General features: G+C 32.4%; 1 protein-coding gene across 3 annotated transcripts in view; it reads right to left on the bottom strand.

The window, feature by feature from the left end:
- Positions 1-6,529: 6,529 nt before the first annotated feature.
- Positions 6,530-23,742, bottom strand: part of GALNT13 (polypeptide N-acetylgalactosaminyltransferase 13) — a 593,991-nt gene continuing 576,778 nt past the window's right edge. For all 3 annotated transcript variants that reach the window (XM_054562685.1, XM_054562683.1, XM_054562684.1), the window contains exons 12-13: positions 18,133-18,267; positions 6,530-6,837 (exon numbers count right to left, since the gene is read on the bottom strand). In XM_054562685.1, the coding sequence (XP_054418660.1) occupies positions 6,697-6,837; positions 18,133-18,267 (276 nt within the window). In that variant the 3' untranslated portion in view covers positions 6,530-6,696. The remainder of the gene's footprint in view (positions 6,838-18,132; positions 18,268-23,742) is intronic.

The raw sequence follows: 23,742 nt of genomic DNA, 5'->3' as shown, positions 1-23,742 counted from the left end.
TATAAGACATAAAACCTAGACAATGTCATTTACTCTTACTGGTCATTATAGTAAAAGTTTGGAAAAACCAATGAGGTAATCATGAAGTTTGCAAATCACTGAGCTTCTGAACCATGCATACAAAGTACAATATTTTAGATGAGTTTTCTTTAGAATAAAATTACGAAACTAGATGTTAGAACATCCCTCTCTCTTCCCCTTCTTTCCACCTTCTTTTCTTCTTTCTTTCTTTTCACTTAGCAAGCACAATGAATTTTTATTATTTTCTTCCTCGATTCTGTACGTGAACAGGACTGCAGGGTTGATCTGGGGAGCCACTGCTCCGTGGCGTGCGCAGCCTCCTCCGTCCCCCGCTCCTAACCCCGGCAGACTGTCCTCCAGGACCGCAGCGCCAGAATCAAGGAGCTGATTCATAGTACTCTAAAGACAATGTTCATATAATATTAAACATTTAACTTTTCAATTTTATGTAACTTTTATAAAACAGAAAGATAAAAATAAATAAAATTATTCCAGAATAAAAAATAAATTAAATAAATTCTTTAGAATTGTGCAGATTTTAATGTTTCTACTTTATATATATTTTTTTGCTATCAAAATTGCACAAGGATCACAATATTTTCTTACTGCTAAGAGATATCCATAGGCACTTAATTATTTATTTAAATAATCTACAAAATGGAACATAAGCATAAAGTATTGAAATTATTTATCTTTTGAAATGCTAACAATTTTAAAAGACAACATATAGCAAAAGAAAACTAAATTGATATATCTTATTTCTACAAAAATGTATAAATTTGTAGCAAAAGAACAATTATACCATTTAGTAATGCTTACAATATTTAAAATGTGTAATTCCTTATGCACACTCTACTTTTATAAATGTTAAAGAATTGTGTGTCAAGCATATATCTAAAACATTTTTGAAATTATTTTCTTTTATTTGTGGCTGCATTGACCAAACAAACCCACACGCTCCAAAAAAATGTTATCAAGTCCGCTTTTTCTGCTTGTGCTATTTTTAGCTGAAAGTACAACTGAAACCAAGCAACAGCTTACATTCATTTTTACACCAAATTAAATGCATGATAAAAATCTCATTTTTAACTATTATATAACCTTAATCATCTAATTCCCTATCATCATTCTAACTCATTAAAAACAGAATATTAAGTGATTTGTCCTCCTTAGCTAAAAACAAAAACAAAAGGATAACTTCGTGTAATGATGAAATGAGTATCATAGAAGTGATCTTCATCTTAAAAAATAGTTAACAAAAAAGCTGCCCTGCATTACTAGCATTTCAGAAGGTTTTTCTTTAAACAAATACAATGAAAACTGCCTTTAGAATTTATTGAACAATATGAATCAAGAGTTGGACACAAATTTACACAAACTATTTAAACACATTTGCTGGTGTTCATTCAACACCTTAGATTCACACAATAGCTTATATTTAATAGCAGTCTGAACATGATGTAGTCACACCAGATATGTTCATGTGCTGTACAGAAGAATGATTGCTTTTCTCTATTCCATATTTTGACATATTGGAGAAGAATGGAGAAAAATTGTGGGTAGCAGTTAAATCTTGAAACACAAGCTGCCCTAAGATTTAATTGAATTTTTGCTCCCCAACTGAATTGGAAATTTATTCAAGATTTGTAGATATCAGCTATGCAGAAAGACAGCTTGTAGGTTATGACACGTCCTTTAAGGTCTCCAATTTCTTAAATTCCTTATATTTGTTACATTAGCATATTTTCTACCTTAAGAATGTATACAAGTTTTGCTTCCTCTGAGACTAGATGTAGCATCTATAAATGAGATGTAAGTGACATGGTTGTGATCAGATAAGATTATTAATTCTCAAGTGATAAAAACAGTATGGGGGAACCAATATTTTGAGGTTTATTGAACCAATATGTACTATGCTCGCATCCTCTCACCAAAATAAATAAAAAAAGGAAAATCATTCCTGTTGTTTTATTGTTAGAATTATTCCTCTTTCTCTCCCTCTCTTTACTTTACCTCCTCCCCCTTTACTAGGTTGTTTCTAAGCACCATGGAAAAAGTTGAATTCATGGGTTGTGTTTATTAGGGTCTACAGAGTTCCACTGGGAAGCCTAGAAATCCCTGCGGATTACCCTGCAGTCTTTTAAGCCAAAGAATCTACCCAATGTTCACAGTAACAGATGATCTATTTGTCAATGTGACCTGTAGGCCGATCTTCCTTTTAACTTGAATGTAATCATAAGGAAGTGGAAGTAAGTGGAGAGTATGCTCCCTTGTTTACTGCTGAAAAGGCTTTGCTTCTCTGAAAAAGTTTTCCAATAATGCTGCAATATTCCATAATCAGTCTGTTTCCTGCTAATTTCTTTGCTTTTGCTGCAGGTCTTTATTTATTGCCTGTGGTAGTATTTTATAGAACTAATTTACTTTCATGTATGAAAGTTAGTGAGAAGTTAAATTTCCAAAGTTAATTATTTGTAAAGAAGATAAGTTAATATTTCTAAAGAATCAATGTACTTATTACAAAATGCTTAATAAAGACATTTATCTCATGACTGTGCCCTTTCTGTTATATTTTTGAGTACTTTGTAATTGGAGATGGTATTAGGTTAGAGTGCTAACAATGACGATTCCCCACATCAGAGCTACCGCTGTGTGACTTTGAGCACACCTAATTACATATCCGGGTCTCTGTCTAATTACCTATAAACTGAGAAATTAAGAATAAATCACCTGTAAGTTTTTTTTTTTACAATTGTTTCTACAATTGTTTATAGACTTGCACTTAGAAAATAAGTTTAGTGATAGCTCCTGTGAAACCATAAAAATACATATGATTTTTTTATATAGTCTCCCCTCTAATAGTAAAAATCTTATTTATGTCATCAGATAGTCATTAAATACAACTTATAATAAAATAAAAATTATTTTTAGCTTAATGAAGCAACGTATGTAATGTAGCAGCATGTTTATAAAATATCATTATGTTTCACTCCCATAAGGAAGGATATTCTAGCATAGAGAACAAACTATAGGCAATACTTTAATTTGAAAAATATTAGGAAGAAAATTATCATTGGAGAAAGTTTATGTACATCCTGTCTATATATATCACTAGACTGTATTTTAAAATTTAAAATATTGTTTAAAAAAGACATGATACAGTAGCACTTAGCAACTTTAACACACAGTTTTTCAGTTAATTCAAAAAATATTTGAAGAATACTTATTATGTGCCAATGATTCTACTAGATACTGAAGATAACACAGTGAACAAGAAAAACAAAAAAACAACTGACGAAGTCCTGGCTTTTAAAGGTCCTGCATTCTAGAGTGTGTGATGGTGATGTTGGAGATGAGGAAGCGGGAGGGTAGACAGAAAATAAAGAAACCGATTTATAGCTTGACAGAGAACATACAGGGGATAGTGAGGGCAGGAGGGAGAAAGGTTTGCCTTACTGATGAGATAAAATTTGAGTGAAGACTAAAGAAAGAGAGTGAGAGAGCTCTGTGGGGCAAAGGGAACAAAAATCTAAGACAAAAACTTGATGTCAGCCAGAGTGGAGTAAATACTCAGAAATGTGTGTGTGTTCATGCCCATAGGGCAGTCATCCCTGAAGAAATGTGAAGACCACTCTAAGAAGTTTGGAGAGACAGGAGAAGTTATTGGTGGGCTGTGAGCAGAGAAGTAACACAATCAGATTTATGCTCAACAGAATTACTATGGCTGTAGTACTGAGGAAAGGCTATATAGAAGCAAGTGCTGAGAAATTAGAGAACCAAATTATAAGCATGTTGCAGTTAAAAAGGTTAGAGATATCAACACATGTGGTGGTAAGTAGTTGGTTTAGAATCAAAGGAATTTCTGATGGATTAGATCAGCAATTTTCAACCTTTTTTATCTTGTGACATACATAAACTAATTGCTAAAATTCTACAGCACACCAAATAGACTATATTTTTTGCCAGTCTGACATAAAAATAAGGATAATTTTGATTAATTCACACCAGACAGCTATTGTGTTGGCTGTTGCCATTATTTTTTCAGTTGATGATCTAAGGAAAAAGAAGTCAGTACCCCTTATTAGTCAGGTATTGCATTTTATAAAAATTTTTGCAGCACACTGGTTGAAAATCACTGGATTAGACGGAAGCTGATAGAAGGATGGTAGTCAAAACTGACTAGGTTTTTGATCTGGGAATCTAGAAGATTGGAGTTGGCATTACGTGCAGTGGGGGTGACGTCAGAAGAGGAAGGTTGAAGTCATTTGAAATGCTATTAGTCTAGCTCCAAAGAAAATAAAGTATAAGATGAATGCATTGGGAATCCAATAATGATTTTAATTTTGTGTACTGAATAAAATAAATATTTTTGAAAATAAAATTGAATGTTATTGTCTTTTAGTTTTTAGTTGTTTTGTAGTATTTTATGTCATTTTTTTTTGTTTGTTAGACACTCTAATAGCATATGCTCATAGCATCTGAGGATCCTTTTAAAATTTTTCTCTAGCATGAAATTCATGCAGTTTTCATTTTTCCTGTAGTTTTGATATGACTGTAATGAACTTTCACAAATACAAAATGCTGCTTAAATGTGTCAAATTCAGCTTTGATAGAGAAGCCATTTAAAAAAAATTTTGAATATTTTTTATATAACACATGCATTCTGATTGACAAATCCATAATAAGTGAAACAGATTGTGTTAAAGAGTTCTTGAGTGTTTTAGCTTTTTAAGTTTAAGGACAAATGTGCAGGGACATTTTACCATAATTTAGTCAGGACAAGAGGAAAAGGGGAGAAAAGGAAAGTCCTCAGCTGACTTGTGAGTCCACTTTTAATCTAAGGCAGTGGTTTGCTAGCTCTTGGGTATCACAGCTTCCTTATAAACTTGCTGTAAACAATGGATTCTCCACTTAAAACAAATGCCTTTCGCAAACTTCTGCTTATAATTTTAAGAGATTCAGGGATACCCAGAGACCTCAAGGTTAGGCAATGTGTACACTTTAAGAAGTAAACATGAAATGCTCCAGGTTGTAGAATTCTTTCTTAGAGTTCTACCACTATAAAACCAAAAAGGAAGTAATGCTAGCAGGGAAAACCATACAAGATTTTACTGTCCCTCCTTTTCATTATAAAGCAGAGAGTGTGTGTGTGTGTGTGTGTGTGTGTGTGTGTGTGTGTGTGTGTGTGAGAGAGGGAGGGGGGAGAGAGAGAGAGAGAGAAGAGAGAGACACAGAGGAGTTGGTTTGCCTATAATCCAACAGAACTTTTTTTTTAAAAAAAATGAGAGCCAAAGACATGGCATCTACTCTAGAGCACGCTTCTTCCATTTCATTCCCTAGGTTTCTCTTAGCTGCTGAATGTATTTATTAATGAGTAAAATACATATGTAGAGCAAATTTAAGGGCATTTTAAATGGTATGAAATGCTAAAAGTTATTAGCTCAATTCCCACTAATAGAATTTTCTTCTTTTTCGTGTCTTCTGCTTAAGTATTTTGAACACAAAGCATTTTAGGACAGAAAAAGAACATGCAAAGCTATCCTAATTATGACTGTTCCTTGAGCCATAATTGATGGCAAATGATATCCAGCAGTTTAATTAAAATAAAAGTTTCACGGGTATGTATTGAGTTCATTCTCTGGTGATGAAAACTTTAGATATTCCAGAATAGCATTAAAATTCTGATAGTAATGCATTATTTTTTAAGATATAAAATTAAAATAGTAATAGAGACCAAAATAAAACTTACAAATGCAGGAGAATTAAAAACCAGGGCTAATACCTTCCACTCTTTACCTACAATTCTGTACAGCATACGTGACAAGTCACAGCCTAGAGTGAAGAGAAAAGGGACTGTACGGTTTACGTGAGACAAAGACAGTGCTCAAGGACTGTTTCTAACATCAACTCTAGAACCAATATGATCATTAAACACTCAACCTGTATTAGGACTAATTGTAACCTAAACAAAATCTTTTAAAATGATTCAGTTGTTGCAGTTTAATTTCATTTATCTTGCTCCCCTCAACACCTAGCTTGTTTCTTCTGATTTCATGTCCTTTAAATTGACTTTTCAAATTCTGCTTTTTTGTTTGTTTGTTTAAATGTGATGCTTTTAAAGAACGCTGCAAGTCAATATCCAGTTTAATTTCTTCTGGTGCAAAACTTGGAACTTACTTTGTATGATGAATTCATTGCTCAGAGATAATTCAGTGTGTGGACTATTGTTGACATAGATATTCAACAAGTTTCAATGAAGGTCCAGTAGAAACAGAGTGAGTTTATAAAATGATACTTTTTTCATAATGAAGATATTTTATAAGGCATTTACATTGTCTCTCTTTCAATCACTATGAAAATAAATAAAAGTATCCCCCCAACAATCCTGTGACATGGGGGCAATAAAGACTTTTTTTTAAAGCAAACACTTTTTTTTGAAAGTTTTTCAGATGTTTAATAACAGTTTGCTGTTATTTATATTTTTATGTGCTTTTGATCAGATACAAATTTTTATAGGGAAATAAGCAAACTTTCCTAAAAATGAATTATAAACAACTGTATTTTAGAATACTAAAAGGATTTTAAAACTTTCAATTCAGCAAAGTTAACACTTTTCCTTAATTGAAATAATGGAAAAACAAAAGTGTAGACACTTTAATGGCTTGGGGGAAACAGTCTTCAGGCCCCCAAAGTCATGTTTCTTAGCAGCCACTGTTGGGATCTGCTTCCACTACAGTCCTGCATGGTAGGCACCATTTTGTCATCTTCAGAAGGTTCATCAAGACACTGGTTACTGTTAACATGTCTCAAGGTGAGTCTCTGTAAAAGATAACCAGTAATCAGTGCAACATATTTTATCTTTAACTTCACAAGTACATCAGAATAACCCTGTTCTTTAAAAGAACTTTTACATTTTGTTTTGTTTTTTTAGTATAAACACTGTGATATGTTTATAAAAGGAACTGTGCACAGGTGGCTCTAAATTAATTACTATAGAACTTTCACTGTTATAGTGTCATCATTGCCTAATACACCTTTATTTGCAGATGGTTAAAGATATTGGCCAACATGTACTATGCATTGCCAAGAATTCAGGCTCTTTTGCAAAAAGCCCATTTGTTAGCTCTGAATTCAGTCAAGGGCTGTAAATATTAACATGCTTTCATAAAAGCTTAGTTTTCTTAGGCATGTGTTATTCAGTAACCATTTGGTGAACAAGCAAAAAGATGTCAGAGCTGTGACCCAAATGAAAAAACTGCTAGAGACGCTTCCATTTCCAAATACTAAATAAGCCATATATCTGACACTAAGAAATTTATTGTAGAAGAGTGATTATCATAGCACAAATCTGTCTTACTTGATATTATGCCCAATATAATTTAGTTTGCATTTCTAAGAATCTTCAAAAAATTAATATCAAATAAAAACAGGATGTGATGATTATATATTTTTAAATTTGTATCTCTTTATAATAACAATATTCATTAAAAGTATTATCTCAGTACTCAAATTCTGAAGTATAATTCCAAAAATTTCATGTTAACTAGTCATTACACATCTTGTCTTTTGAGTTCACGCTTACATTTTGAAGTTATATATTTTGGACTTTATAGATATACATTTTAAGTCCACATGCTTTATGCTCACTTCTGCACATGATTTATGTACATTTTTGCTCTTTCATGGCCAGTGCCTAGAATCATATTACATAAAAAGGAAACAAACTTCCTGACCAGAAGAGAAGTGTTTCAATGCATGGGAAATGATTTGCAGGTATATCTTGAAAAAAAATCATGAGATATAGTTTTATTTTGAATTACCAAAATTAAAGGTAGACAATTTTGGGGGATCTCATGATATTACAATTGAAAGTTGGCTAAAAAAATGCAGGGAGAGAGTGCAATAAAACTGGCAGAGAACTGCTGCCTAGACAATTGTAATTTTTTTGAGTAGGCCTGCAAACACCCTGGACTGCATTGAGAAAAGATGGAATGAGAAATAGGCTTGTGGTGGAGGGTGCTTAATGGACAACAAGCAGGAAATTAAAAGAGCAAGGTTATCAGATGTGAGATACAAGAATGAGGCCTTTGTTGTTGCTCTTTCAATACACAGCATCAAACTATTTATACTAAAAAGTGGGGGGGGGGATGGTCACATATAGGCAAAAAAGTAGTTGGTTTATACTTATGATGCCAGAAATTATGTCGTTGGCTGATGAATCAATAGCCAACTTGAAAAAAATTAAAACAAAAACAAAAACGATTTTCTTCGACAAAGTTCTAGTTAAAATGAACAAAATATTCTTCATTTTTGTTACATACCTGAGGTCCTTTGGGTATATATGCCTTTTTTTCAAAAAAGCTACTTACCCTGGCTTGCTTCTGTTATATCCTTTTTTAAAAAATGTATATGGTTTTGAAGATCAAATTGAATATGTTGTCAACTACATAAATAGGAATACTTTTTAAATAGGAATACTTTTTAAATATTTAGAAAGAAGTGTTATTCTTTCTAAAAATGTATAAATATTTTCTTTTAAGGAACTCATTAATAGTCAAAAGCCACAACTGTAAAGATAACAACCAATCAACCAAAAATCTCTCATTTTTAACGTTGTGCAGTAAAAAGAGCAGACATTTTAGGTCAGGCAGCATAAGTGTAAATTCCTATGTTTCCCACTCTCCATTTGGTTATGAAAACTTGGGCAAATTACAAAATTATTCTGAGAAATTGGATTCTTTGTCAGAAAATGCTCAGTTAAAATTATGAGTATTTAAAAATGACCCTTCCTTTTCTGCTTAAAAAATCTGACCTCAATCTACCATCTAACTAGGATTCCTTGGCAGTCTAAGGAGAAAATGTTAACTATATTTCTAGGCAACATTACTTACGGTAAAAATGACCTCTGATTGATAAGCTGTATCTGCATTGAATCAATATCATTATAAATACCTGATAGGAAGCCAAACTGTGGGCTTCACTAAGTGCGAAGACTTGGGAGTTTTGCATGTTGCATTGGTTTACTTGAAGATCTGACTATGGAGTTGTTACAGAGATATTGTCTCCTGTGAGGCAAAAGGGCATTAACCCAGCTGTTTTCCATGCCCACCTAATGTGGCTCTCGTCCCCTTGCATGGGCTGTCACCTGTGGAGAACCTTGCTCCCATAGGGCAGTATGAACTGCTTTAGGAAGCAATGCAAATTCTGCTAGGAGGAAGAAGTTACAGTTTCTGTCCTAGAATTCTGCAAGCAAACCTGGGAGACTAAATGTTTAAGCGTGAGAAGGCCCCTTGCTGGCAATTGCATCTACCAGGTAAGGTTGCTTTGAAAACACACTAAGGTAATATATGAGGTATGTAAGTTGCCAGATATACAAGTCCTCATTGTGTAAAAGGTCCAGACTTTTCCAGCTTCCCAATGCATATTTAGAAAAATTCTAAATATGCATTGGGAAGCTGGAAAAGTCTGAAATGTAGTTCTAATCTAAACAACACCCCTTCTCTCCTCTCCATACCTCCCCTACCCCCACTCCCAGCCTTGTCATAAGCATTCCAAGCTCAACTGTGTCATCTACTAACAACCTTTAATTAGGGAGTTAAAACTCCCCATTATAACAAGTGCTATTATAACCAGGTATTGGGAAGTGTAACGTACTTTATTTACAGGACATAAACACCTTAAGATCAATAACTAGGACATGTTGTTAACTATACTTTTTTACAAGAATACCAGATTTCGTTTTTTTTCTTAAACCAAGTAATGATTCCTTTTGTTGCTTACTGAGAAGGTATTCACAAAATCATATAAGATAGGAAGATAAAAGGTACAATTTTTTAAAAGTTTTATTATTGTATCACTTAGCCAATACTCCTAGTCATCAGTGAATTCATTTGCTTTAAGTTTCAGCTTAAAGAAATAAATTCCAGAAAGGATATGCTATGTCTGCACACAACCAAAGTATATGAATTAAAATTAACAACATTAAATAATTTCAATGTGCCAAAAGAAATCCATTTTTGGCTATTTTAATTTTCTTACTGATTTTTTTGAGTTTTAATGCAAAATCTATTATCATATAAACAGGGCTCTATTTAGCATTAGAATAAAAAAAGCTAATATGTAGTAATACATTCCATCAATTATATTTATATATATTTGAAAAAATGGAAAATACCTGTTAATTAAATACAGAATAATCACTACTTAATATATGCACATTCCAAATTAATAAGAAGCTGAGAAGTAGAAGACAGAAAAAATAACTCCATGGAGAAACAGCACATAAAGATTTTTCTTAACCACATTTAAAGAAGTAACTTTCTAGATTTCAATAGCAAAACATAAAAATAGTAAACTAATATTAACAAAGTCTGCAACACAAACCTCCAAAAATTATTAGAGAATGTAATCAGTAGGATTCTCAAAAATATTTCTAAAAACTTCTACTCTTGTATAGTTTCTCAATAGCCATTTTTGCAAAGTGCTATTGTTACATATTTCCACAGTGGGCTGTTGGGCGCCATCAGCTACTTTGCTTATTGAGAGACAGGACTGGGTGTTTATGTGAAGAAGAGTATGGGTCTGTTTGACAAAGAAAATAGTGAATAATGACAAAATCAAGTATAAAGGCAGTAATAAATCAATCATTCTTGACAACATACAATTTCCACTGAATGAGAATGGAAGGCACACGTCACAATAATTGCATCCATGGAGCTGTGAGCCACATCTTTTCAGATGGCTTTGATGTGAAGCATATTTGGCAGGAGTAAAGAATATAGAACTGAGAATAAGGAGAAGAGCCTGAGATCAAATATGAAAAATTTGCATAGAAAAGGTAATATTCTCAGTGTCTATTCTAGTAATAAAATGTTCTTAGTGCTACAGGCGTATTTTGTGAGTATGGATTTTTAAAACCATTGACTAGTCCACAGAGTTTTCAGTCATGGTCTTTGGCCTGCTCCTTGCTTGCCCCTAAACTTGAGTGGCTGCCAAGGAAAAGGGTTCATCTTAGCTTTAAGGCTTTACTTTATTTTTTTACTCAAATTATTTCCACCATGTTTTCACAGGGCTAACCTGGTGGTGCTAAGTGTTCCACATATATATTGGCACATTCATCTAAGTGTCAATTAGGAAGTTAATGAATGAAGGAAAAAGAAAAAGATCAACATCATTTGGGCTCTTAATTGTCTTCATTCTCCAAACACAACTTGCAATTAATTTGTCTGTTTCTTGTTTTCCATCTATTTCCTCAGAAGGAGCACAGCTCCAAGAAGACTAAGGACCATGACTACCTATATCACCACGCCCAGAGCCTGCAGGTAGGAGGCATTCTGTAAGTTTGTTGAGTAAACCAATCAGTGAAAAGCTAAGGCAGAAAATAAATTTTGATAATATTAACTACGTATCTTGGGCAGCTTAATGGACACAATCATTGGATTCTCAATTTCAAGGACTGACTTTCTACAGTAAAATGGTACAGAATTTATAAAGATAGAAATGTAACTCTAGAACATGAATACAGTATAAAAATACATTTGTAATATTTTGCCCCAAAATATTTATCCATGAATGACCATTAAAAAATTTCAAAGAACTTTCACTCCAGGTACTTCTAAAATTTTTATATATAGTCCAAATACTTCTAAGAGAAATTAAAAATCTCAAACAATTACATTGAGATAAAAACTATTTTTTATTTTAAAAAAACTGAATAAAACTGTTAGTATTTTCATTTGTTTGAGCAATAGCATAGTTTCTTTTTTCTGAGTAGTTTGTCTAAAAGATACCAGTTATTATTTTATGTTTTCTAGTAATTTTTATCACTTATGCAAATTTATGTAATAGAATTCATCTAATTAAATACCTTTCAGTTTACATTATAGGCATCTCTCTTATCAGTAAAATAATCTAAAATAATAGGTAATAAAACATTTCTACAAAGTAGATTTGCTAAATCATTTACTTTTTTCATTTGGGGGCAATATCTGTCCAACTTAGAACAATTGTAAAGAATGTTGTGATAAACATCTTTGAACATCTCTCTCCATATTTATAGTAATTTCTTTAGAAATAATCCTTCAAAATGAAATCGCAAGGTTGAAAGTATGACATTTTAATGCTTACTAACAAAGTTTTAAAAAATATCTATAATAATGATTTTGTAATAGTAGCAGCAGCAGCTAATATTTCTTGTGCTTATTGAATACCAGGATAGTGTATGGGTGTCAGTTTTACTGCATCTACACCGACATTGTGTGTTGTCATTAGAAAATTTCCGGACACAGTGACAGGATACATAAATAAACTGATAAAAACACATGAAATAAATTTTATGTATGTTTTTTATATTTACTTAAATTAATTTTTTTCATTTTCATTGGCTATGTATATTTATTTGTTATTTATTGAAGAACTTGAATATTTTTATATTAGGTATACTTTTTTTCTTTAAATTGCTCTTTGGCATATCTGTTGCAAATCCTCTCACAACTTTAGAAGACTCAGCTTTGAAAGACTTGGTTATGTCAACTCAGTTTTGAAGGCAATGTGATATACCAGTTGACATGCAGCATACTGCCAAATATCTTTCCTACAACTTTCCTCAGAATATTGACTAGAAGACAGGAAAGTATGAACCCTAATCTAGTATTAGTTTTTGTTTACATTATAGCACTACTTAATTGTTCACCTGTGAAGTAGAAAGAATTAGTATTTTCTGGGATTTACAAAATTTTAATCATACTATTTTAAAATGCATAAGAAAAAATCGAATTCTTCCTGCCTTTAAACATATTTGTATGTTTGCTACTAAAATAAGATGTGTCATGGAGTATCCCTAAATGTACCCTTTTGAAGACAGAGTTACTACTGAAAATCAACTGAAATCAGGCTAAGAAAACAATTCCAGTGACAAAATAGAAACCATAAATTATGAAATTATACATACCCTTGTACCTTTGTACTAAAGAACACTAAGTAAAAAATTTGCTATTTTAATGAACAAGTAGAAGTGACTGCATGGTTGATGGAAGAACCAGTCGTAAGGCCTCAGTTTAAAGGATGCCATACTAAAAGTTTAAAATAAGACCCAAATGATAGTTTTTATACATATGAATAAAGTAAGATAAATTTAGACTGTTACAGGTATTTAATTTAATATTATCATAGCAAATACAATAGAATTTCCCCTATTGATCAAGTACAGAATAACAAATATTAAATTAACATAATAAAGTTGCTATTCAAAATGTTAAATAAAACCTTCTGACAAAGTGATCTGTGCATTTGTTAGAACAGAACGAGTAGTTTACTGAACAAGGGTAAATGTTTAATAAACAAGAACTAAAACTACAATACTAAACTATTAAAACTCCTATACACTAATTAATTCTACTTAAGAATCACAGCTATGAGTCAATGAGAATGTGGAAAGGTGATTCTTATCTGATATAGCAGCCTTCAAAAAGCAAATCAAACAACTGTTTTTATTAGGAACACTACACAGGAAAATGGCTGAGTTGCCAGTTAATAGATCACTTACCTTGAAATTATATTCCCATTTACCTGCTTTCTGATAAGGTAAATAAAAGAGGCATTAAGTAAAGTCTATGTATTAGCTTCTGTGATTTCAGTAAATACCAGTCCAACATATTTTACCTACTGAAAAAAATTCCTTGCATGGTGACTTTGAAACATTTGATACAGATGGATATTGACTTCATAACAATATTTTCTCAGTCAACTCTTTCAGTCACATGAAAAACAAGACTTATTTTCAGCATCATATTTTGCTCCCTTTTTTATTGTGTTGCATAGTGTTTGTTGAGCATAAGTGTTCTATTCTAAAAATAGATTGTCACACTGTATGTAGCTGCCTAGATATTCAAAAAGGACTGTGATTATGTGAACTTATTGCAGGAAAATGTAAATTTCAAATGGATTGGAATGCAATTGCAATGTTCAAATATAATATAACAAAAACGTGAATAAAATACAATTGATGAATGACAGTCCTTTATAAAATTAATTTTTTAAATGTTTCAGTGAGATGAAATGTAGGGTTATTTTTTTCCTTTTTGTCTTAACTCTGAGTCAATTGGCTTTCATAGCACAAATGTATTCAGGTAGTTTATTCAAGAGAGTCTAGATCAGCTGAGGATTTTGCAGATTTGCTAATGATGCTCAGTTGCCCCACAAACATGTTCAGCCAGGAATAGGTGATACTGAATTAAATTCATGATTCTGTTATTTAAGAAACATTTCATTAAGAAAGTAGGACACTATAATTTAAATCAAGGTTGACCAAAGACATGTATTTTTTTCCAACATGTGCTTAATTTTATTCAAATAAAAATAGTAGTAATTATATATTAATTTTATTATGAATATGGATAGCTGAAGTCTGTAAGCAATTTGACCCTGCTGACAATGTAGTTTTATGACTACCTATTTGTCTAAATAGACAATAGTGATTTTAGAACATATTTCCAATGATTATGGAGTAATTATATGTGAGTAAAATTTGGTACCACAAATAATTGACAGCATTTAATTATTTCTTTCATTTATAAAACTGTACATTTAGCTTATCAGAATATCATCATTGAAAGTATCTAATTGTTTTGAGTTTTTCAATGACCTCAACAGGAATGTAATATAGTGGAAAGATTGCTTGACTAAATGTCAGAAACCTGGAATATACAAACCCAGAGAAGGCATTTAAATACTCTAAGCTTATTTACTAATGCAAAGACTACAAATAAGATATTATTATCCTTTAGGACTATTGCTAGAATAACATGAAAAAAGAGATGAAATTATAGTCACTCAGTACACTTCATTCCTTTTTATTTCCTGTGCTCTTCCATCAGTTAATAGTTAAAAACACAACACAACAAAACAAAACAAAACAAAACGGAAATGCTAAATAGACTCCATACTTTGAGGCTTTATGACACTGTTTCAATTTTTCCCTGGATAGTCCCACAATTCTGTTCCTGTTTATGACTTGCCTTTCTAAGACTGAAAAGACTCCAGGAGATAAACTGATGGACTATTTCAGCTGCCTACACTGTAAGGTTACAATTGCACCGATAACTAGCTTTCTTTGAATACATCATTAACACCGAAATCCTGCCTCCTCCGCAGGCAGTCTCATCTCTGTGCTTCCGAGTCCTCCTGATAAAGGCTCAGAGAAGAGCAGCTTAAGGTAAGCTTTAGTTCTCTAAGTTCGCCAAGGTGAACTCCAAGTTTTATTCTGCTTTGAAAATGCACCACCTCAGAAGTTTTTCAAAGAAGATAATTTTGCCTTTGATATCAAGAGATACAGAATAAATTACAAAATAGCAAGCAGCACTTGTCTACTTTTTTCTGGTTGGAATAGAAGGCTAGAGCTACTTGGCAGTTACTCCTCTTTCCTTTCTGCTCCCGTTTCCTCCCCCATCTCCCTTGGACACCTTGTCATTTTCTAAAGTGTAGATATGCCCTTTCATAACTTTGTAGTATTTTTCAACAGGGTATAAAAAGACTGAGGAAGATAAGTAAAGGTTTGGCCAATGTCTAGACCTGCCCTTCTCAAACTTTAATATGTATGTTAATGTCTTGGAGCTTTTTGCTGAAATACAGACTCTGATTTAGTGTGTCAAGGCTGATATCTCAGATTCCTATTTTCTAACAAGTTCCCAGGTGATATTCCTAATCCTAGAATCACACTTTGAGTAGCAAATGTTGGGATTATTCTGTAGCCTACAGTGACCCTAAACCTAACATTTAAAAGAAGAGGTGATCAGAAAAAAAATAAATATTATAATTCAGTTTTATTTAAAAAAATCATTTCTTTTTTTCTGACTTCTTCACAAATAATATCAGTCTTTTATTTCAAAGCTGAAATTTCCAGAAAGGCAATGTATCATTCCTACAATTATTTTCTTATGCCTTCTCTACACTATGATTTATACATTTACAAATTTAGCAAAAAATACATTATGATTTAAAATTTCAAATTTAGACAAGTTAAATATCATAATTTAATTCTGGAAACCTAAACATGTAAATAAAACTGTTAAGTAATTGTTAAGGTGATTGACTAATTTATTTCAAAATAAACATTTCTCAATATTTATGAGCTTTATTTGTATGTGTTGTAGAAACAAAATTTACCTGATACAAAATATAGCAATTATCTAATAATACTGCAATAGATAACTCTCACTCATCCAAAATAGTAAATTAAAAAAACAAAACATTTCTTTATCTTAGTTGAGGCTACCAATCTTTTCTTCACTTTTCTTTGAAAATTCATGGTATTCAATAATCTTCCTACTGGCTGATAAAAATATAAATAAAAACATATGTCTAATTACCAACAATGTTTTTTTCAGAAATAAAGGAATTTGAGGCAAGATTATAAAAACCAATATCCACTCAAAAATTAAAAAGTTTGAAGATTAAGAGTGGTATTCTGAAAATCAACAATGCTCCATCTTAAAAAAAATGGACACCCTTTTCCCTTTTCTTATAAATATATGCTAGAGCACATGCCCAATAAAATCCCAGGATTCTGGTGAAAACTAAAGAACTAAAACAACAATAAAAAGTTTTATTTTTAAAAAATACCTCTTTCAGGATTTCTCCTTTTTCTGTACATTTATCTGTACCTTTCCTCATAGAGGAGGTAGGGAACAAAAGAAAGATTCACAATTACTCACATGTATTACTAGAGGAATTGTTCTGCAGTCTTAATACAAAGGGTGGTGGTGATAATGAAGAGAAAAATAGTGGTTGCCAGATAGAGAAGGTGAATAAGGTACTGAGAGGACAAAAGCGTGAAGAGAGCACCCTGGTGCAACATAGGATTCATGATGTTTGCTTTAAAATTACGACCCAGAAGATGATGTTGTATGCAAAGAGTTTGGTAATATTATATAAAGTTTAGGGCCACATTTTAATCCTATGTAACTAGTTTCAAATCATATAAGCATTCAGTAAGTTCTCCTGATATTCCACTTCAGAAATTATAACATCATGCAAATTAAAATGACATTCAGAAAGTTTCTTTCAAAGAAGGCCTTGTTACACATTAGTAATACCAACAACTCTGTAGATCAGTTTTTAAAATGTTACTCTTACAGAATATTTTAAGCTTACATAGAATACTGTATTTGTGAAATCCATTTACCTCTATTATATTATTTATCATATAAGAATAAAGTTTGCTTCTTTATTCTTATATGATAAATCTTACCTTAAATAAGTCACCAACCACTTAATAATGTGGAAAACATAACACAGATGACCAACTCACTTTGTTGAGCAAAGATAAATGAAAAAAATAAAGCTGTTTCAAGGCAGCTTCCTTAGGCAGAGAAAAATATTTCTTTTTTATTAGCTCCATCTGATGGTTGATCTGGTTTTTACACACTGCGTGGTCATAAATTCCCAACAGTAATTTGACTGTTTTTTCCTCCCTGTCTTCTCTCAGAAAGATGTGCTAAATTGAGAAGATGCTGCTTAGCTGATTATATACCTAATTAATTTATTGAATTTTTCAGAGTATTAACTATTATAAAGAATGTAAATGCTAATTCTACCAGGTTTTTCTTTTTCCTTTTAAAGTAAGAAGTAGAAATATCACAGATTTCAACACTATAAAATTTAAAATATGAAAATATTGATAATGTCTTGTATGTACATTTGCAAACTCACCTCTAAGGTAGCATAGCCTGCCCTTTACCTAATTTATGTTAAGCATGTACATATGATAAATAATATTATGTACTTAAAATGACTTTATGTTTCTCATTTATATTTTATACTTAAGGACCAGTTTGGCAAAAACCTATTTATATAATATACCATCCTAATATTATCCATATGAGCATACATGCTTGAAAATGCAGGTCTTCCAATGCTGAAAAAAATAACTTAGGGTTTAAATATATTTTGAAATACAGGGTGGGGCAAAAGTATGTTTACAGTTGTTTATGTGGAAAATAATAAAATAACTAATAAATAAGAATATAAGGAAAAACTCTGTTTCACCCACTTTTGCTCCACCCTGTATATTAGTGAGTTGAAACATATAAAATAAGTAAATTAAGGAAAATACTATACCTCAGCATCATATTCCCATAACTGATTTCCTCTCATATGGTGGCATTTTAACATGATTACAGGTCCATTGAGTCTAGAAACATCCAAGCACAAGTCATCGGTTCGGATTTCTTTGTCAGCAGTGTAAGAAAACACCTGCAAGTATAAAATTCAGCTAATAAAATAATTTAAAAACAAACATTACAGTATAGCAGGCTTATCTATAAAGGCTTTCATATCAGATAAATTTTTCAGATGATCTTTGCTGTGTGATCTTGAGAAAGCTAGTTTATCTCTCTGAGGCCTTTTCTTCAACTGCAAAATAGGGACTGTGTCATCTGTTTTAGAAGGCTTGTGAAGCTTCAATTTAACAAATTTAAGTATGAAATGCTTATTATTTCCCAGCACCATATTTCCTGCCCCTATACTTGCCTTTTAAAGCTCACAATAGGTTCATTAAAATAAAGTTTATAAATTGCATGGAACTCAATAAAGGGCAGTCCTTGTTCCCACTACTATATGCCCAATTCCTCAATCCTAGAGATAATGATGTTTTTCATAAAGAAATTTAAATCTTTCCATAAGTGCATCATGTAAATTTTATGACATTTTATTAAATTGTCGGTGGGTCTATGAAGGTTTTAGAATTATCTTCTTTAGAGATCTCATTAAAGGTAGGCTCAATGCTTATCTTTCTCGTATTGTTTTGGCTGGAATTAACTACAACTCTCAAAATATCCAAGAAATGCCAGGATGGATTGTAGACTGATTGTTAGCTAATTCAAACTGATCCTATACAATCTCTATTGTTTTGTTCCTGGTGTGAATAATTTATTTATAACTTTGGTTATTAAAGTTTCATGAAAGATATTAAGTACATAATTATAAAAATTGTTTTATTCCTGTCAAATGTTAATCAACTATAAAGGCATGGGTTTATTACTGGGCTCCATATTCTGTTCCATTGATCTATGTGTCTGTTTTTATGCCAGTACCATGCTGTTTTGACCACTGTGGCCTTTTAGTATAGTTTGATATTAGGTAGTGTGATTCTTCCAAAATTGTTCTTCTTTCTCAAGATCACTGTTGCTATTAAGGGTCTGTTGTGGTTCCATATGAATTATTGAAATATTTGTTCTAGTTCTGTGAAATACACCATTGGTATCTTGATAGGAATTGTGTTGAATCTATGTATTGTTAGGGGAGTATGGACTTTTTAATGATGTTAATTCATCCTATCTGTGAATACAGTATGTACTTCTATTTATTTGTATCTTCTTTAATTTCTTTCTTCAGTGTCTTGGAATTTTCCAAGTATAGGTCTTTTACATCCTTGGTTAAATTTACTCCTACGTATTTTATCCTTTTGAAGCAATTGTGAATGGGATTGCTTTTTTAATTTTCCTTTCTGATAGTTCATTGTTGACATATAAAAATGCAAAGGCGGGTAGGATTGAGGGTGGGAGGTGAGGGTCGGTGGGGTGGGGGAGAGTGGTGGAGGGAAAAGGGAGACAACTGTACTTGAACAACAATAAAAAAAGGAAAAGAAAACATGAAAATGTTAATAGAAAAAAACGCAACTGATTTCTGGATATTAATTTCATATCCTGCTACTTTACTGAATCCATTTTTCAGTTCTAGTAGTTTCTTGGTGGAATCTTTGGCGTTTTCTATGCACAGTGTCATGTCATCTGCAAATATTACAGTTTTACTTCTTTCCAATCTGGATGACTTTTCTTTCTTCTTGTCTGGTTCTGTGGCTAGGACTTCCAGTACTATGCTGAATAAGAGAGGTAAAAGCCGACATCTCTGTTTCCTGATCTTTAGGGGACTGTTTGTAATTTTTGCCTGTTGAGTGTAATGCTAGCAGTGGGTTTGTCATATATGGCCTTTATTATGTTTAGGTATGTTCCTTCTATTCCCACTTTGCTGAGAGGTTTTATCATACAAATGGGTGCTGGATTGTATCAAATGCTTTTTCTGCATCTATTTATATAGTCATGTGGTTTTTATACTTCATTTTGTTTTGGTGGTGAATTGCATTTATTGATTTGTGAATGTTGTACCAACCTTGCATTCCCAGGACAAATCCCACTTGACCATGGTATATGATCTTTTCGCTTTATTGCTGTATTTGGTTTTCTAGTTTATGCAATAAATGGTGTTGGGAAAATTAGACAGAGACATGCAGAAAAATGAAACTAGACCACTTTCTCAGGCCACATACAGAATAAATTCAAAATGAATTAAAGACTTAAATGTTAGATTCATGACCATAAAAATCCTAGAAGAAAATATAGGTAGTAAAATCTCAGACATTACTCATAGCAATACTTTATCTGGTTTATCTTCTCAGCAAGGGAAACAAATGAAAAAATTAAAAATGGGACTACATCAAATTAAAAAGTTTTTGTACAGCAAAGGAAACCATCACAAAATAAGACAACTCACTGAATCAGAGAACATATTCAATGATACATCAGGTAAGGGGTTAATATCCAACATTTGTAAAGAACTTAAAAAACTGAACACCAAATCCCCCCGCCGAAAATGCAATCAAAAAATGGGCAAAGGATGTGAATAGATATTTCTCCAAAGAGGCCATCCAGATGACAGTTAGACATATGTAAAGATGCTCAACATCACTAATCATCAGGGAAATGCAAGTTAAAACCACAATGAGATATCAGCTCACACCAGTCATATGGGCTACCATCAATAAATCAACAAACAACAAGTGTGGCGAGAATGCGGTGAAAGGGGAGCCCTTTTGCACTGTTGGTGGAGATGCAGGCTGGTGCAGCCACTGTGGAAAGCTGTATGGAGATACCTCAAAAAATTAAAAATGTAACTACCTTATGACCCAGCGATTCCACTTCTGGGAATTTATCCAAAGAAACCCAAAGTGCTAATTCAAAGAATATAAGCACCCCTATGTTCATTTCAGTGTTATTTACAATAGCCAATATCTTGAAGCAGCCCAAGTGTCCATCAGTAGATGAGTGGATAACACAACTATGGTAAAATTACACAAAGGAATATTATTTGGCTTTAAAAAACAAGAAATTTTTATCCTTTGTAACATCATGGATGGGCCTGAAGAACATTAAGTAAAATAAGCCAGTCATAGAAAGACAAATACCATATGATTCCACTCATATGTGGAATGTAATGAACAAACTAAACTAACAGGTAAAATAGAGAGACACTTGTAGATAGAGAGGAGACTGACAGCTCTGGGAGGGGACTGGGGGGTGGAGGATCAAGTGAAAAAAGAAAAGGACTCATGGACATGGACGACAGTGTTGGACAACAGCGTGGTAATTGCTGGGAATGGGGCGTGGGTGGAGGTGGAAGAGGGCACAAGGGGGTAAATGGTAATGAAAAAACACAGTAAACAATTAAAATAAATAAATAAATAAACAGACAGACAAATAAATAAATAAATAAATAAATAAATAAATAAATAAAAGTTGTTTTCTTCAACTAACTCTGATAACCAGTGTTCAGTATTCTGTGGGTATCTATTTTTTTCCTTGCAATGTCAAGAGGAAATATAATGAGGAAGGTGATCTCAGTGTCTTTTTGTTTGCCAAAGCAGTCTGATAATATTGGAGGAAATCAGCTCTACAGGTCACTTATAAACTCTGGAGCCCTAGCCTTTAAGCTGAACAAGTTGGTCTTGAAAGGACTGTTGTTATAGTGCCACTACTCATGGTCTCTCTGAAAGTCACAAGAAGTAAGAGGGACATGCAAAGTTAGTGATGGGGCCTAAGAATTCTCTTTAGCCAGCGATCTTAAAAGGAACTTCTACACAAAGGCAATATATCCTACTCAACAATATAAAAGCTTGAAAAGCATGTGAAGTTCCTTTCATTGAACTATACATGGTCTTCATGGTATGAAATTCAGGAAAAAATTCCTATCTTTAATATATTTTAATGTTCACACTTTTCATGGAGATTATCAGTTACCAAAATAAAAGAAACACCCATCAAAGATAAGTATTTATATCCTTCCCAAACATGATTAATATTTAAAAAAAAAAGAATTACAGTAGTATCCTTTGTTCGCAGTTTTGCTCTATGTGGTTTCAGTGCCCTGAGATCAACTGTCATCAGAAAGTATTAACTGGAAAAGTCCAGAAATAAACAATTCATAAATTTTGAATTCTGTGTTATTCTGAGTTGCATGATGAAACCTCATGCTGTCTTGGTCCTTCTTGCCAGGGATGGGAATCCTCCCTTTGTCCCACTGTACGTGCCCATGGTCCATGCTGTACATGCCCAGACCCTTAGGCACTCAGCAGCCCTCTCAGGTATCGTATCCACTGCCACTGTATCATGTTGTTGGCATTCAAATAATTGTTCCATTTTATTTGTTATTATAATTATTATACTTGTCCTATTTTATTATTAGTTATTGATGTTAACAATTGATATTAATCTCTTATTGTGCTTAAATTATAAATTAAACTTTATCATATGCATGTAGGAACAGAAAAAAACATAGTATAAATAAATTTCCATATTATACATGGTTTCAGGCATCCATTGGGGGCCTGGCAACATATTCTCTTTGGATAAGGGAGGGATACTGAGAAATATACTTAACTAAGTAACTGAATCTGGTAGTAAGCCTTAATCTGAGGGAAGGAAATTTCTAGAGAATTTTCTGTTACATATTACAGGATTATTCTAATGTGAAGAATCATTTTTCACAATGAAATTGCTTTCTTTTAGTTGCATACAGATACAACTAAATGGAGACAACCAAAGCATCCACAGTTGCCGTTAATTTTGTATGATGAATATAGTCATTGTCTGAGCAATAATTCCCCTCAGGTTTCTTATGATAGGAAATTTTACCTGTTCAAAGTTCTAGAGAGCAGTCTACCACATTCCTTGTTCCTCAGTTTTTAACTTTGATTCATTTTTTTGTCAATTAATAGATATCTTAAGTAATTTACATCCAGAGAATTTATACTTGTGGAATTTTTTTGAGTCTCTTTGTGTGTGTATGTGTGTGTGTATATATGTATATGAAATTATTTTTCTTTGGACTTAGCACTTGAAAACAAATTTTAACTGCTGATAAAATGCCTGACTCATGGGCACAATTTTTTTTGAAAAATATCTGTAGATAATATGCATTAATTATTTTCTGGAATTAATGTAAAATCAAGATTACTTTGTTTTTTTGTACCTGACAATCTTATTTTTATGCTTCAGTGTTTTTAGGATGTTTTTAAGTATAACTAATAACAAAAAGTACATGTCAATACATATATATATTTTTTATTTTATTTGGAAGTTATTAAGTTTCATTTCAGTTATTTATCTTTTATATTTTTTTACCTGTAACTATCATCTTTGTGCTTTTTCATATCTCCTACTCTAGGAGATTCTTGGACTTCACTTTGGGATAGACTGAAATGAAGTATTATATGCAAAATGCTTTGTAGAGATCCAGATATACAGCAACGTTCAGTGATTGATCATTTGTGTTATTTTTCCAGTCTTGGAGCTAACCTTAAATTGTGGCCTTGTCTATAGATTCCTGTCTTGATAATATGTTCAATATCCAAAAAATTTTAGGACAGGAGCCCAGCAGCTTTGATCTGGCCAGTCC

Source organism: Pteronotus mesoamericanus, unplaced genomic scaffold (genome assembly GCF_021234165.1).
Source record: "Pteronotus mesoamericanus isolate MK-2021 breed Mesoamerican mustached bat unplaced genomic scaffold, CSHL_Meso_final scaffold_651, whole genome shotgun sequence".
NCBI classification, from domain to species: Eukaryota; Metazoa; Chordata; class Mammalia; order Chiroptera; family Mormoopidae; genus Pteronotus; species Pteronotus mesoamericanus.
This window is presented reverse-complemented; position numbering and strand designations above follow the sequence as displayed.